Below are 16185 nucleotides of genomic sequence, written 5' to 3'. Positions count from 1 at the left end.
CAGGGGAAGCTCCACATTGAGGTCTTGTCATCATTTGGAACTCCTGGATCTTGAAGGTAGAATGAAAATCAATACCTTTAGAAATAAGTTTAGAGAACTTTACGGCAGGAATGTTAAAAGAGTAATCCACACTGAATGCATCAAGGATAGTGGGATGAAATGAGTCAATCCAGGGACAAAAGGCAGGCAAGAGCCTTGATTGCAGCTGTGAGGACAGAGAGAGGTGGAATAACTGCTTTGTACTTAATAAAAGGAAAGAGCTATTGATAAGTGCAGTGAAATAATAGCTTGTAATCCACAATGGAGGGAACAGTATATTTTCAAAAATTAAGACTAACATTTTGATAAAGAAATAGCATTCTGAAAATTTATTGTTTAAGTGCATTCCATTTCCCTAAGGCTTACTTTGTGTACTTGTCCAGATGATAGTAAACAAGATTTGATATATGCAAGGGGGAATTTTTATCTCCCAGACTGCTTGTATGTGATCTTCCTAGGGTAGGAATTGCATCAGTCTTTATTTTTTTAGTTCGAGTCCCAAACAGTGCCAGACACATGTATGCTCAGTATATACTAACTGACGGATTAAAGGCTGGATAAATGGATCATATTAAAAGAGATGCCCGTAAGTAATTAGCTCTTGGAACTGAAAGCTAACACGAAACACAGTTCAGATAATTTTGAAGTGATTTGATTATAATGCCTCAAAATGTTATGAAACATTTCCAGAATCAGGGTAGGGTAGCTAGTAGGTTATAAAGGAGAGGGCTTTTTAAAATTTTTTTTAAAATACTTATTTACTTTTGAAAGAGAGAGAGAGAGACAGAGCGAGAACGGGGAAGGGACAAAGAGAGAGGGAGACACAGAATCCGAAGCAGGCTCCAGGCTCTGAGCTGTCAGCACAAAGCCTGACGTGGGGCTCGAGCCCACGAACCATGAAATCATGACCCGAGCCAAAGTTGGACACTTAACCGACGGAGCTGCCCAGGCACCCCAGGAGAGGGCTTTTAGATGCAGTTTATGCCCTTTACCCCAATGGCTCATTTTACTATTTTTCCTTTTTTTCATCTTCAAAATTATATTTTAAGAACCAGCATAGCAAGTGCAGTCAGTGGTCTTTACTGAAATGAAATTTCTTCTTCATTCTCCTCTATCTTTGATCATTCTCCTTTGCTTATAGAATGAAGTTCAGGCTTCATAGCATGGTATAGACACCCTCTACAAGCTGGTGCCTTACCCACTTTTCCAGTTGCATTACTTGTTTCCCTGTATTGCTCTTCTTCATTTAATTCCGCAAACATATATTGATCCCTTGTTGTGTCCCAGATACTGAATTGCATGCAGCTATACTAGTCTGTAGTTTTCCCTCTATGCCTTAAAGTTTCCTACCTCTCTGTTTGTTGCAGAATTTCTCCTGTACACAGCTCTCTCTTCTCCCCCACTTAACTCCGTCTATCTAAATGCTAACATAATCCTACCTCATTCTCACCTTATATCAAGAATGTCCTTTATTTCTCATGTATAACACTTAAGCATACTAAAATACATCCACCTGCTTCTCTGCAGCCCAATAATAAACTCCTTGAGTGATGAGAAGTTTTAAAATCTTTGATTCTCCCTTGTAGCCTTTTATAAATGTTTGTGGTATTACATCTGTGTATGATGGTAGAGAGAAATGGTGGACCATAGTGTGGGGGAGGGTGATTTCCATTGCCCTAAAGAACCATGGACATATATATTCCAATTTATTCCATCCCTTTACTTTCAATATCACTCTGTTTTCAAAATTCTTGTTATTTTTAGAATATGATATCTTATGTGGTCATTTGACTTTATAGCTTTAATCAAATGAAACTTCTAGAAGTTTCCACCCTAGTGGATAATGGCACCAGAATTTCTTGACTGCAGGGCATAAACCACCTTTTCAAATAAAATTTTATTCTTTAAGCAGTATTTGATGGGATCGTCAGAGATCCATAGTGAAGAGAATAAAGTATTTTAACTAATACCTGTTTCAGAAAGACGGTGGCAGTTATGTAACTTCTAAGCCCTATTGAGAAGATTTTGGTGGTAATGGCGAGATCTGACCCTGTACCTGAGTCTTATTTTTTGACAAATCTCTTTTAACCCCGCATCTCCTTTTCAACTTCTCTTTCTGTTCTTTGGAGGGAAGAAAGGTATGAAACTTTATATGCCTACAATTTCCTCAAAAAAAAATTTTTTTTAATAGAGAGGGTACTTATCCTTGATTTAGTATAGTATTTTATCTTATGTTGGATATGCAGTTTGGAAGTTAAATTGCAGTATGACCAGGGGCGCCTGGGTGGCTCAGTAGGTTAAGTATCCGACTTCAGCTCAGGTCATGATTTCACGGTTTGTGGGTTCAAGCCTTGCATCGGGCTCTGAGCTGACAGCTCAGAACCTGGAGCCTGCTTCAGATTCTGTGTCTCCCTCTCTCTCTGCCCCTCCCTTGCTTGCACTCTGTCTCTAAAATAAGTAAACATTAAAAAAGATTTTTGTTTTTAAATTGCAGTATGACCAGAACACTGTAAATACATTTTAAAATTAACATTCGTGGGTTATTCTAGACATTTATATGTTTGTTGATTTCTCAGTGCAATGTACTGTCTTATCACATACACAAAAAAATGATCAATTTAAAAGTAGAAGTATTAATTTACAGTACTTTCAGCACTTATTTTGTAACTTGTACTTAAAACCCTATTAGCTAGATTATAAAGAGATTACAATCAAAGATTTAAATTTCATATTTCCTTTTGTTACTGTCAGGAAAAAGTCCAGATTCAGTGTATGTTTACTTTATTTTATAGGCCTATGAAGAATACACCAGCAAGCTAGATGCCCTCCAACAGAGAGAACAACAGTTATTGGAATCCCTGGGGAATGGAACTGATTTTTCTGTTTCTAGCTCTGCATCAACGGACACCGTTACATCTTCCTCCTCTTCTAGCCTTTCAGTGCTACCTTCATCTCTTTCAGTTTTTCAAAACCCCACAGATGTATCACGGAGCAATCCCAAGTCACCACAGAAACCTATCGTTAGAGTCTTCCTGCCTAATAAACAGAGGACAGTGGTGAGTCAACTTTTAATATCATCATTGCTTTTTCTTTGTGTTTTTCAGAAAGAGTAGTTGTTGAAAATGAAATACGTTATCACTCCATATTCTGTGGTCATGCAAATGGAAGCATCCATTTCAAAAAGGAGTGGAAAAGACATAATTAATTGGTGCCAATGTCTGTGTCCCTTAACTGGAACAAATTGTATTGTGTTTAGTGTCCGATTTGACATTTTAACCTATCTGCCAAACTTGAACCAGACTCAAGCCTAAGTACTAGTTCAGAATCAAAAAGAATTTCCAGACTTGAGCTTGTTTGTTGTCTAACATATGTCAGGTAAGCTTTGTTCTTTGCCCTTGAGAAATCCCTCTTTGGACTTACCAAATGTTGGATTTTTAGTGTGCTTGATATTTTTCCTCTGTCTATGTAACTTTTGTTGATCATTAGCATTACCATTGGAACGAGTATTCTGTAAGTAACATTTAAAGAATGGAAATCTGCACAATTTTATGGATGGTCTATAATCCTTGAGTACAAGTACTGTCATTGCCTTAAATAATGCGTCTATATGCATCGCAACTTTTTTAAAATGCATGTGGTTACTTTTGAGGTTAATAAAAAACCTTTTCATTTCCAAATACAACTGAAGTCAAAGTAGTTTTATTTTTTTTTCCCTCACACAGCATTAGTAGTAATGCTAGATTTTCATAGAAAAAGTTTGATGACTAGGCTGTTGCTTGGAGGCTATAGCCTGGAGGCTATGGTGGCCTCCAGTGAGGTTAATTTGTCACCTTGTGCAACAAAGAGATGTGAGTGTCAGTGTGTGGGGATGCAAGACTAGGCCTTCAGCCAGTGTCACAAAGGTAGTTGGAACTCAGGTCCTTGCATAAAGCTGAGTCTTTGAGGAGCTTTATCTTCAGCAAAAGGGTGAACTAGAAGAAAATCTACTTACTCAGCATACATAAATAACAATGAAACTTGTCTGTCTTCACCAGTGGTCCAGATAAAGTTTAAAGCTTCCCTTGTGAATTCCTAATTATGGGCCTGTTCTCATCATGGTGTGGGATTCATATTTGTACTTATGGGTCCTGTCCAGGAACTTTCAACGCAACAAATGGTCCTCGAGAGATAATAGCGCTCAGGCACTGGGTAGAAGCAAATGCAAACCCTCTTTGGCCGATCTAGGTCTCATGAAATTCATATAGATAATGCCCACTGACAAGTTCAAAATCCCATGTCATAAAATATACAAGGAAAGAGCCTGTCAGCACATTAGAAGACTTAAAAACAGCACGATTCGTAAGAAGGAACCAAATAGGACTTCTAGGTGGTCTTAATATTTTAAACTCAGTGGATGACAGTTCCCATCTATGAAGTATTCTTGCTAAAGATGATTTTATTGAATGTTAAGCTTCCACACCTTCCATTTTACAAGAAACACAAGGAATAGAAGAAAAAGTTAAGTGCCATGAGGAAGTGATAAATTCAGAATGTGGACATTGTATAAGACAAATGGCCTGGATTCAATGTCACAGAAGATAAAAAAGATTAGGGATTATTCTACAACTAAACAAGACTAAAGAGATGTAAACAATTGCAGTGTGTGATCCTAGTTTGGGACTAGGATGGGGAAGAGCTATCAAAGGCATTCTTGCGATGGGAAATGGTGAATGTTGATTAAATATGTTATTATGGAGTTATTAATTTTCCTATGTGTGATAATAGGAATGTAGTTACGTAGGAGAATGTCTTTATTCTTAGGAAATACATTTTTTAATATTTAGGGGTAAATCGTCATGACACCTACAACTTTGTCCACCTTCTTTTTTTAAATAAAACTTAGGCACAGTAAAGTATACAAATCTCAGGTGTACAGCTGAGTATGTATATGTAACTTTGTGCATGTGTAACTGCCATGCAGATGAAGATACAGGCCATTTCTAATGCTTGGGAAGAGGTTCTCCCAAGCCCCCTGCAATTCGGTCATCATTTTCCAGAGTAACCACTATTCTGACTTCTATCTCAATCAATCAATTTAGAACATAGTTTCAAATGATAAGATCGAAAACAAATGTCAGAGAAAATAAATATTAAATGTTAGAATCTATGTAGAGAGAATTTGGATGTTAATTGTATCGTTCTCATTTTCCGTGTTTGAAAATTTTCATAATAGAGTTGGAAAAATGCAAAAACATATACCAAAGGAAAAATAGAAAGTTCAAAAGAAACAGTTGTCACTAAGGAAAAAAAGAAATAATGAACATTTGATTTGATGAAGTAGCAAGGCAACTTGAACTATAATTTCAGTATCTCTAGTAGTTACAGCGTATTACAGAACAGCTGTCAAAATGCTAAATAAAAATTAGAATATTTGTTTTAAAAAACTAAATGGATGAGATTAAAAGTAGATTAAATCCAACTGAAGGGAGGGAAAATTAGTAAACTGTGGAAAGCAAGGAAAGAGAGTCAAAGAAAATATAAAAGAGGGGATAAGAGGTATGGAAGATGAAATGAACAGTTTCATTATATGCCTGAGAGGAGTTCCAGAAAGTGAAAATAGAAATAAAGGAGTAGAGCAGAATTCAAAGAAATGATGGCTAATGTTTGTGAAAGACATGAAGCTAAAGATTTGGGGAAAACAGGCCCTGAATTGTATAAGTAAATTTTAGTCCATAATTATTAAACATAACAAAATGAAAGAATACTATTTTAAAACCATTCAGGGAAAGAATTATCTATAATAAAAAACTACAATTGGATTATTAAAAAATATTGATTGTAGCAGCTGGAGAAGCCAGAAGACAATAGAATCTTGTACCAAGAATGCTGAGAGGTGCCTGTTAAGTTGCTTAGATGAAGTATGAGTTGAAGGTACATTCACTAATAAAGGCCTTTCCAGATGGGGAATTTACCTTTCCCATGCTCTGCTTAAGGGAACTACTCAAAAATTACTTTAGAAAGTTGAATACAGATGAAGGAATGAAAAGTAAAAATTAAACCTAAAACTATTGGGGCGCCTGGGTGGCGCAGTCGGTTAAGCGTCCGACTTCAGCCAGGTCACGATCTCGCGGTCCGTGAGTTCGAGCCCCGCGTCGGGCTCTGGGCTGATGGCTCAGAGCCTGGAGCCTGTTTCCGATTCTGTGTCTCCCTCTCTCTCTGCCCCTCCCCCGTTCATGCTCTGTCTCTCTCTGTCCCAAAAATAAATAAACGTTGAAAAAAAAAAATTAAAAAAAAAAAAACCTAAAACTATCAAATTTATAGAAGAAAACATAGGAGAAAATCTTAGTGACCTCGAATTTGTGGCAATGATTGCATAAATATGACACCAAAAGAAAAATCCATAATGAACATATTCATAAATTGGACTTCATCAAAATTAAAAACCTATTGCTCTTTGAAACACAGTGTTAAGAGAGTAAAAAGACAAACCACACAGACTAATCTTTGCAGAACATCTATTTGATCAAAGACATGTATCCACAGCATTAGAAAGAGCTCTTTGAACTCAATAGTAAGAAAGCAAACAACTCAAAAAATAGACAAAAGATTTGAGCAGATGCTTCACAAAAGAAGATATGTAGACAGTAAATAAACACATGCAAAGATACTCAACATCATTGGTCATTGGGGGAATGCAAACTAAAGGCACAAGATGTCACTACACGCCTACTAGAATGGCTGGAATGAAAGAGTGGTCATACCAACTATTGGCAGCTATTATGTGGAATAACAAATTTTTATACACTGCTGGTGGCAATGTATAATGGTACAGTCACCTTGGAAAACAATTTGGCAGTTTTATTTAATTCAGTTCCTTTAAAATCCCAACAGTGTTTTTTGCAGACATAAGAAAAATCCATCCTGAAATTCATGTGGAGGCTCAATGAATCCTGAATAACCAAGCATTCTTGAGAAAGAGCAAAGTTGGAGGTCTCACACTTCCTGATCTTTAAACTTTTTACATGCCTACTGAGTGGCATAGACATCGGACATATAGATCAAGGAAATAAAGAGTCCAGAAATAAATGATCATGTATGTGGTCAAAGGATCTTTGACAAGGGTGCCACGGCCCCCTCTGGGGGGGAGGCGGGGAGGAAAAACCCTTCCACAATGGTACTGGGAAAACTGGATATGCACGTGCAAAACAATGAGGTTGGACCCTTACCTTACACTATATGCAGATTATCTGCAAATAGATCAAAGGCATAAACATAAGAGCTGCAACTATAAAACCCCTTAGAAGAAAACATACAGGAAAAGCTTCACAATACTGGACTTGGCAGTAATTTTTTAGGTAAGACACCAAAAGTACAGGCAACATGTAAAAATAGAGAAATAGGACTATATCAAAATTAAAAACTATATGAATCAGAAGCTTTGATGCAGCCACTCTGGAAAATAGTATGGAGGTTTCTCCAAAAGTTGAAAATAGAACTACCCTATGACCCAGCAATTGTACTACTACATTTTTAGCTGAAGAATACAAAAATGCTGATTTGAAGGGGCCAATGTTTATAGCAGTAATATCAACAATAGCCAAATTATGGAAAGAGCCCAAATGTCTGTCAACTGATGAATGGATAAAGAAGATGTATTTATATACAATGGAATATTACTTGGCATTCAGAAAGAATGAAATCTTGCCATTTTGCAACAATGTGGATGGAACTAGATTATTAGGCTATATGAAATAAGTCAATCAGAGAAGGACAAATATGATTTTACTCGTGTGGAATTTAAGAAACAAAACAGATGAACATAGGGGAAGGGACGGAAAAATAAAATAACAGAGAAGGAGGCAAACTATAAGAGACTCTTAACTATAGAGAACAAACTGAAGGTTGAGGGGAGGTCGGTGGGGGGTAGGCTAGATAGGTGATGGGCATTAAGGAGGGCACTTATTGGGATGAGCCCTGGGTGTTACATGTAAGTGATGAATCACTAAATTCTACTCCTGAAACAAATACTACACTGTTAACTAACATGAATTTAAATTAAAAAAACCCCACAAAACTATGTGAATCAGAACACAGTCATCTAAGTGAAAAGACAACTTATGGAATAAGACAACTTCTTTTCATATTTACAAATCATATATATGATAAGGGGTTAATATTCAGAACGTATTTTTTTTTAATTTTTTTTTCAACGTTTTTTATTTATTTTTGGGACAGAGAGAGACAGAGCATGAGCGGGCGAGGGGCAGAGAGAGAGGGAGACACAGAATCGGAAACAGGCTCCAGGCTCTGAGCCATCAGCCCAGAGCCCGACGCGGGGCTCGAACTCACGGACCGCGAGATCGTGACCTGGCTGAAGTCGGACGCTTAACCGACTGCGCCACCCAGGCGCCCCTCAGAACGTATTTTTAAAAACTCCTACAACTCAACAACAAAAAACCTATAAACAACCCGATTAAGAAAAGGGGAAAGGACTTAAATAGACATTTCTCCAAAGAAGATATACAAATAGCCAACAAACACGGGAAGAGATGCTCAACAGTAATCATTAGGAATATGCAAATCAAAGCTACAAGGAGCTACCACCTCACACCCATTAGAATGGCTGTTATCAAAAAAAGAAAGGAAGAAAGAAAGCAAAAAAGAAAGGGAAAGAAAGAATGAACAACATGTTTTATTCAACGTAGTAGTAGAAGTCATAGACACAGCAGACACGCACACACACACACACACACACACACACACACAGAGGAATATTACAAAACCATAAAAATGGATAAGCTGAGGTGCCTGGGTGACTCAGTCAGTTAAGCATCTGATTTCAGCTCGTGTCATAAGCTTGCAGTCCCTGAGTTCGAGTGCTGCATCAGGCTCTGTGCTGACAGCTCGGAGCCTGGAGCCAGCTTCAGATTCTGTGTTTCCCTGTCTCTCTGCCCCTCTACCGCTCGCAGTCTGTTTCTCTCTCTCTCAAAAATAAATAAACATTGAAAAAAAAAAAAAAGGATGAGCTCTTGCCAAAGAGGGTATTATGCTAAGTGAAATAAATCAGACTGAGAAAGACATATACCATATGATTTTACTTTCATGTGGAATCTACAAAATAAAACAGGAATAAACACAAAGCATAATCAGACCGGTAACTACAAAGAACACACTGATGGCTGCCAGAGGGCCAGCGAATAGAGGGATAGGCAAAATGGGTGAAGGGAAGTGGGGGGAGATACTTCCAGTTGATGGAATTAGTAAGTCATGGGGGTGAAAGACATAGGGAATATTACTATTCAGATGTTGTATAGTGACAGATAGTAAGCTATACTTGTGAGCACAGCATAATGTATAGAGAAGTTGAATCACTATGTTGTACACTTGAAACTGAGGTAATGTGTGTCAGCTATATTCAAATTAAAAAAATGTTTTTAATTGATTTTGCTTTAAATGTTGACTTGTTGTTTCTCAGTGGTGGGTATATAGGAATCTGTTATACTTTGTTTCTATATGTACAAAATATTTCATAATCTTAATAAAAAACAAAATCAGTTTTGCTTTCAGTTGGTGAATAATAGATACTTGAGTCATGATTTTCCTTTAATATTAAGTTAGCTCTATAAATGATGTTGTATCTAACATAGTAATCCGTATGACATTTTAAAGGTATTATAAAGGTAAGGTATTGAGCTTTATGAAATGATGCGAAAAAATATATAATTTATTCCTTTTACCTTATACTATATATTTCTGATACTATAGGTACCTGCAAGATGTGGAGTTACAGTCCGGGACAGTCTAAAGAAAGCTCTGATGATGAGAGGTCTAATCCCTGAGTGCTGTGCTGTTTACAGAATTCAGGATGGGTATGGTTTGTATGTGATGTGAAATTTTGTTTAAAAAGGCAAAAAAACCTCAGACATTGAACTTTGGGGTGTTCTGTAGCATCTTTACCCAAACCTAGGGTGTTAAAATTTAAGTTTAGGAAAAAAAAAAAAAAGCCTAAAGAAAATTTGCCAGCCTTTTGAGGAGTTAACATTAGACAATTTTGTGTGATTATAGTATTTTGTTATTCTGATCAAATGACTTTATTTGGAGTTGGAGAATCTTAAAATTTTTGAACCATTTAGAGTGTGACTTATTTGAATAACGGACTCTACCCCACGCCCATTTTTAATATAAATTCATAGTTTCACAAAAGGCTTATCAAAATTAACATTTTACATTAAACTGTTTTTCTTTCAAAAAAGTGTCTAAAATTGTGCCAAGACCCCCCAAATTTTGAATCCTGTTTTTTAAAAAATATCCTTTTTGGGGCATGTTGTCCCTTGAGTGCTGTTTTTATTTTTTTAGTTTTTACTTTTTTTTGAATGGATAGATAAATCCGTACCTGTGATTTTTTTTTTTTTTTTGGAGGGGGGACCCTAGGAACAATCAATTTTCTGCTGTTGTAGGTCTTTTCTGGAGCTGACTTGAAGAAAAGAGTACATCTCTTTACCCTGCTGTTTGTCCAAGAGTGATACATTTATTTGGGGTAAACTTAAAAATTAATTTATTGCCATTTAAATTTCTAACGATGGAAGACCAGGGAGCCAAACCTCCCTCACCATTACTAGCCCCTCAATAACCAATTTTCATATCTTCAGCATGAGGTATGTGAAGATTTTTAGGTACGCTAACCAAGAAAGGCTGTGTCTACACTTTTCAGAGAGAAGAAACCAATTGGCTGGGACACTGATATCTCCTGGCTCACCGGAGAGGAATTGCATGTAGAAGTGTTGGAAAATGTTCCACTTACAACTCACAACTTTGTATGTACTTGTACATTTTTTCTCAGTGTCAAAAACGTTCAGGTTCTTGTGCATGAGTTTTTATTTAAGGAATATGCAATATGGATGAGTTATTTAGGGATTGATATTTGACCTAGGTTAAAATCAGTTCTTTAAAAACTTCGTATTTAAACTAGAGTTTTATTTTCATCATATACTTTCTTTTTAACTTGAAAAAGCAATAGATGACTTTCATTAAAAGGAACTAAAAAGAAGGGGCACCTGGGTGACTCTGTAAGTTAAGCATCCACCTCTTGATTTCAGCTCAGTCATGATGTCACAGATGTCACAGAGCCTGCTTAAGATGCACTTTCTCCCTCTCTGCCCATTCCCCGCGTGCATGTTCTTTCTCTCAAAAAAAAAAAAAATTTTTTTTTAAAAGAACTAAAAAGAAAATTTGAATGGTACAGAAGTATATCAAGTAAAAAAATGAAAATAAGAGGGTAAACATTTGTTATTTTGTATTCTTCTAAACCCTTTCTGTATATACAAATGTGTGCTTATACCTGTGAGCCCAAAGTTTTTTCCTTTCTCTTTTTTCCTTCCTTCCCTTCCCGTTCTTTCCTTAAACGAAAGATGGAGTCATATTCTGTATGATATTCTTCACCTTAAAGAAAAAAAAATTCAACAGTGTATCATAGATCTCTTGCCACATCAGTACACCTAGGTTTGTGTTTATAGTGATTGCATAATAGCCCATATTTAACCATCCTCTATTAATAGACATATAAGGGGTTTTAAAGTCTATTTTGTACAGGGCTAAACAGAATTTTTGCATACAGCTTGATACACTTGTGTAAATGTTTCTGAAGGATGAGTTAATGGAAGTGGAGTAGCGCTCCTTGAGGACCTCTCCCTTCATCTGGGGTTTGCATTTGCTGGAACCTAGCCTAAGCTAAGTGTCACCAGCATGAGACCTGGAATGTGGGACATCTCCACCTTAGTGATGAGGGTATAGTGCCCAGAGTTTGAGAACTTACCCTCTAAAGGATAGGCAGAAGCCTAGAGCAGAATGATCTGTAAGGCAGGAATGTACTTCTTACTTTCTATTATATATGGAATTTTGACAATAGTTTATTTTTTCTAGATGGATAGTTATTGCTAACCTTTGGGCATCCAGTGCTTTCTCGTGTGCTTTGGTGATCAGTACAGCTGGACTCCTAAAGCAGATGAATGATGAGCTGATTTCCTTGGGGGTTTGTGCTTTCTGGGCTCCATTAGTGGTGAATAATTTGTGCTTCAGTAAATAAGACATCTTTTTTTTATGTTTATTTAAAAAATTTTTTATGCTTATTTATTCTTGAGAGTGAGAGAGAGTGACAGCGCACAAGTGGAGGAGGGACAGAGAGAAAGGGAGACACAAGATGTGAAGCAGGCTCCAGGCTCTGAGCTGTAAGCACAGAGCCTGACGTGGGGCTTGAACTCACAAACGGTGAGAACATGATCAGAGCCGAAGTCAGATGCTTAACTGACTGAGCCACCCAAGCACCCCAAATGTTTACTTATTTTTGAGAGAGAGAGAGACAGTGAGCGGGGAAGGGGCAGAGAGAGAGAAAGAGAGAGACAGAATCTGAAGTAGGCTCCAGGCTCTAAGCTGTCAACTCAGAGCCCAACGTGGGGCTTGAACTCATGGACCACGAGATCATGACCTGAGCTGAAGTCAGAGGCTTAACCCACTAAACCACCCAGGTGCCCCAATAAATAAGGCATCTTTTTGATGAATGTTGTCAGATTTACTATGTAGCAAGTAGTTTTGTAATGATGACCTAGCAAGTTCATTACTATTTATTATTTTTTTAATTTGTAGAATTTGGAGTGGATAAATCTGAAGATAATTTTAAGTTTTTAGGATCCCAAAACAGTAGAGCTTGCATTTCACAATGATTACTACTCTTTTTCTTAATTATTCTTCTTAGCTAGAAATCAGTTAAGAGGAGGTGAAAAATCTAATGTTAAAGTAGTGCCTCGGGAAGGTCCTTGCCACAAGAGAATAATGAAAACAAACTGCAGAGTATAAAAATCCTCACAACACAGTTGGAGACTTGCCAGTAAATATTTATTGAGAACTTTCCACTTACCAACACTGTTTCTGATCTGGGGATATAACAATGAATGAGAAAAACAATATCCTTGCCTTAGAGTAGAGAGACAGATGATTCGATAAGAACATTTCATAAACACTCTTAATTACCGTGTATGTATAAAGTACAGTAGATGCACAGAGTAGAGACTCCTAACCAGGCCTTGGAGGATCAGGAAAGTTTCCCAAAGGAAGAACTATCTAAGCTAAGGCCCAATGGATGAAGAATACTCTCACAGAAGGAACAGTGTAAAAGCATGGTACTTACAAGCTCTGAAAGAAGTTCAGGGGGTATGGAATCAAATTGGAGAGGGGGTGGTTACAGTGCAGCAAGAGTTAGGGCTAGCGTAAGAAGAGTCCAGCCCGTGGGAGTCTTTGTAAGGCATGTTAAAGACTTGGACTTCTCTCCAAAATAATTGGAAATTGAATGCTTGTAAACAGGGGAGACCTGGGAATGGATTTGTGTTTTAGAACAGTTGCTGTGAGTGCCATGTAGAGGCAGAGGAAAAGCCTGCGTTCCGTTTAAGAAAGGGAAAGAATTCCTCTCTTTGCTTCTCTCTGCTGGATCTTGCTGGCTACTGGAGGATAGCTGTTTATGCCTCCTGGTTCCATAGAATCCGTTATAAAAGCAGTTCCTTTGGTATTTGCCTGGGTTCCAGAAATCCCTGGGAACTGACAGGGTGGAAGTGGCAGGAAAGGTAGAAAATCTGCCTTCCCGTGCCCACTTTTATTGACAAGAGTATACTCATATTCAAGTGCATGTCACAATTTATACTCCTGCGTACCCATGTTTGCTTCTCATTTCCATTCCTCTCTGCTTCCCTTCCTCCTCAGGCCCTCTTGCCTTGTGTGTTTTTTTCTTCTGTACATACACAAACAGCCTAGTACACGTAGGTTTCAAGTAGAAGTCAGTAACAGGAAGAAAAACTGCAAGTGAGTAGATTAATGAAAAAAGAAATTAGGGCTTCATGAAACTGAACAGATTATCAGGTGAGTGAGAAATGGTTAGCAAAGAGGATCAGGTGACTATAAAATAATTCCTGTGAACACGTTTTGTATTTTTCTGTGCTCTATCTTCTGAGATCCTGCGAGAAATACAAAAAGTCCTCACGTTGGCGAGTAATGGCCACATAAATGTTAAAGGTTTTCTAATTTCTTGTATATCCAGAGACAAATGGAAAAGTAACAAAGCTAAAAACAAGTAGTTGCCTTTTATATTCTCTAGAAAGTGATACGTAGACCTTTTTAGGTGAAGAAAACAAGAGCCACTCTTGAAATCACTTGAATGTTCTCAAAAAGCTGGAATGTATCATATGCCAAGATATCATTTTCCTGATGAGACATTATTGTTAAATATCTTTTTATCCTGCTAAATGTATGTTTATTGAAAAGAGTTTGGTATACTGTGGGTATTGAAATAAACTTACTGGCTCATGAAAAGCATTTGCATGGAATAGAAAGTTCTGATGTACATTATATATGGTCAGGATAAATACTGTTATATGAATATAGGTATGTCCTGGGTCATGATGTAAAATATACTTCTTACTATTGTTTGTGATTAAAACTGTCTGAGACACTGAGATGAATTAAGGGTATATAGGAAAGACAAAGGACAAAATAGAGTCACCTATGCTTTCACCACTCTGAAATAGCCTCTGTTAACATTTCAGTATTTATCTTTCTTATATTTTCTGCTTATTCTATATGTAAAACAAATACTCTAAAAATAATTTCTGGCTTCAGTAGTTATCAGGATAGAGCCTCCCTGACGCAGTTCTTATTATGTGACCCATGTTGTAGATCATTTGCCTTCTGACATGGAGTTCTTAAGTTTCCCATAGAGGAATGTTCACAAACCCATTTAGGTGTTCTAATCCTCTAACTGATAATTTGTTAAAAGTGGTTCTTACTGTCTTTTAGGTGATTTTCCTATCCCTTATCCTAGTCTGTTTCTGTTTTAAAGCTCTTTGGGTGTTGTTTTTTTTTTTTTTTTTTTTCCTATTACTAAGTAGTAACTTTAGGCCAGAGTTCCTTGCTTTGTCAACCTCGGCCATCATTTACTGATCACTGATTTTATAGGGAATTAGCTCATTTGTAGTGTTACAACCTTACCTTTTTCTTCCCCTTTAAATAATATACCATCCCACCCCACCATGTAAAAATAAATAAATAAATAAATAAATAAATAAATAAATAAATAAATAAATAAAATGCCATTGTTTCTTGTTCTGTCAGCAGCAGCAAGCATCACTTAACTCCTTTCGTGGTACAGTTGTTACACTGTGTCCTCACCCTTCCTTTCACACCTGTTCCCTCTTTCTACTTGTTATCTCTACTTTTACTTTCATGGAGTCAGGTTGAAAATAGTTTCCAGTCTTTTATTCACTTTCCATCTTCTTGACTTCTGAGTTTTCTAAATTGGATATTGAGTGGGAGATAAGTATATATGGTTCATCTCTTGCCTTGAACCCCCTGGTCTTCATTTTAATATCTTTGTATGTAAGGCAGTTCTCATGATATGAACATATTAAAGATTTGTTATTTTAAGCAAGAGAGTGAATAAGTTGATTTCTAAAAAGATTCTTGCAAGTTTTTAAAATGCTCTCTGATGTTTTTACTTTGCAGGTACGGAAAACGTTTTTCACCTTAGCATTTTGTGACTTTTGTCGAAAGCTGCTTTTCCAAGGTTTTCGCTGTCAAACGTGTGGTTATAAATTTCACCAGCGTTGTAGTACAGAGGTTCCACTGATGTGTGTTAATTATGACCAACTTGAGTAAGTAATAAAAAAAAAAGTCTCTTTTCTATCTACCATTTTACATTTAACTTTTCTTAATGTGAAACTAGAGTATCTTAGAATCTGGGAATTTTCTTTCCAGTAGAGTTACAGGGAATTAAAAAAGGGTGGCTGGGGAATACAATGTAGCATAGCCAGTACTGCTCCCCCAAATTTAATTCTGATTCAGCTGTACATTTCATTTATGTGTTATATTCTCTTCTAATGAATAAAGTTCCCTTGCCCATAGACATCACTGATAGATGGTTTTTGGGAGGAGAGTGGTGTGATTTAAACTAAGTTAACCATTATATTTTTAGATCACAGATCAGAGATTCTGATCCTATCACTATTTTGTAAATTATGTGTGTTCTCTCTCTCTCTCTCTCTCTCTCTCTCTCTCTCTCTCTTTTGGTCTCTCTCTCTCTCTCTCCTTCAACCTCCCCCGCCCAGTTTATTTGAAAGTAAGATATAAAAT

The 16185-nt window shown here is 36.9% G+C and overlaps 1 protein-coding gene across 2 annotated transcripts in view; it reads left to right on the top strand.

The window, feature by feature from the left end:
* The window catches only part of BRAF (B-Raf proto-oncogene, serine/threonine kinase), a 167013-nt gene that overhangs the window by 89850 nt on the left and 60978 nt on the right, over nt 1-16185 (top strand). For both annotated transcript variants that reach the window (XM_047097110.1, XM_047097111.1), the window contains exons 3-6: nt 2832-3095; nt 9784-9887; nt 10730-10832; nt 15559-15707. In XM_047097110.1, the coding sequence (XP_046953066.1) occupies nt 2832-3095; nt 9784-9887; nt 10730-10832; nt 15559-15707 (620 nt within the window). The remainder of the gene's footprint in view (nt 1-2831; nt 3096-9783; nt 9888-10729; nt 10833-15558; nt 15708-16185) is intronic.

Source organism: Lynx rufus, unplaced genomic scaffold (genome assembly GCF_022079265.1).
Source record: "Lynx rufus isolate CCGP_SWC_20201006 ecotype Redwood Valley unplaced genomic scaffold, mLynRuf1.p SCAF_4, whole genome shotgun sequence".
Lineage (NCBI taxonomy): Eukaryota > Metazoa > Chordata > Mammalia > Carnivora > Felidae > Lynx > Lynx rufus.
Note: the sequence above shows the minus strand (reverse complement) of the source record. Positions and strands in the feature narration are given on the sequence as shown.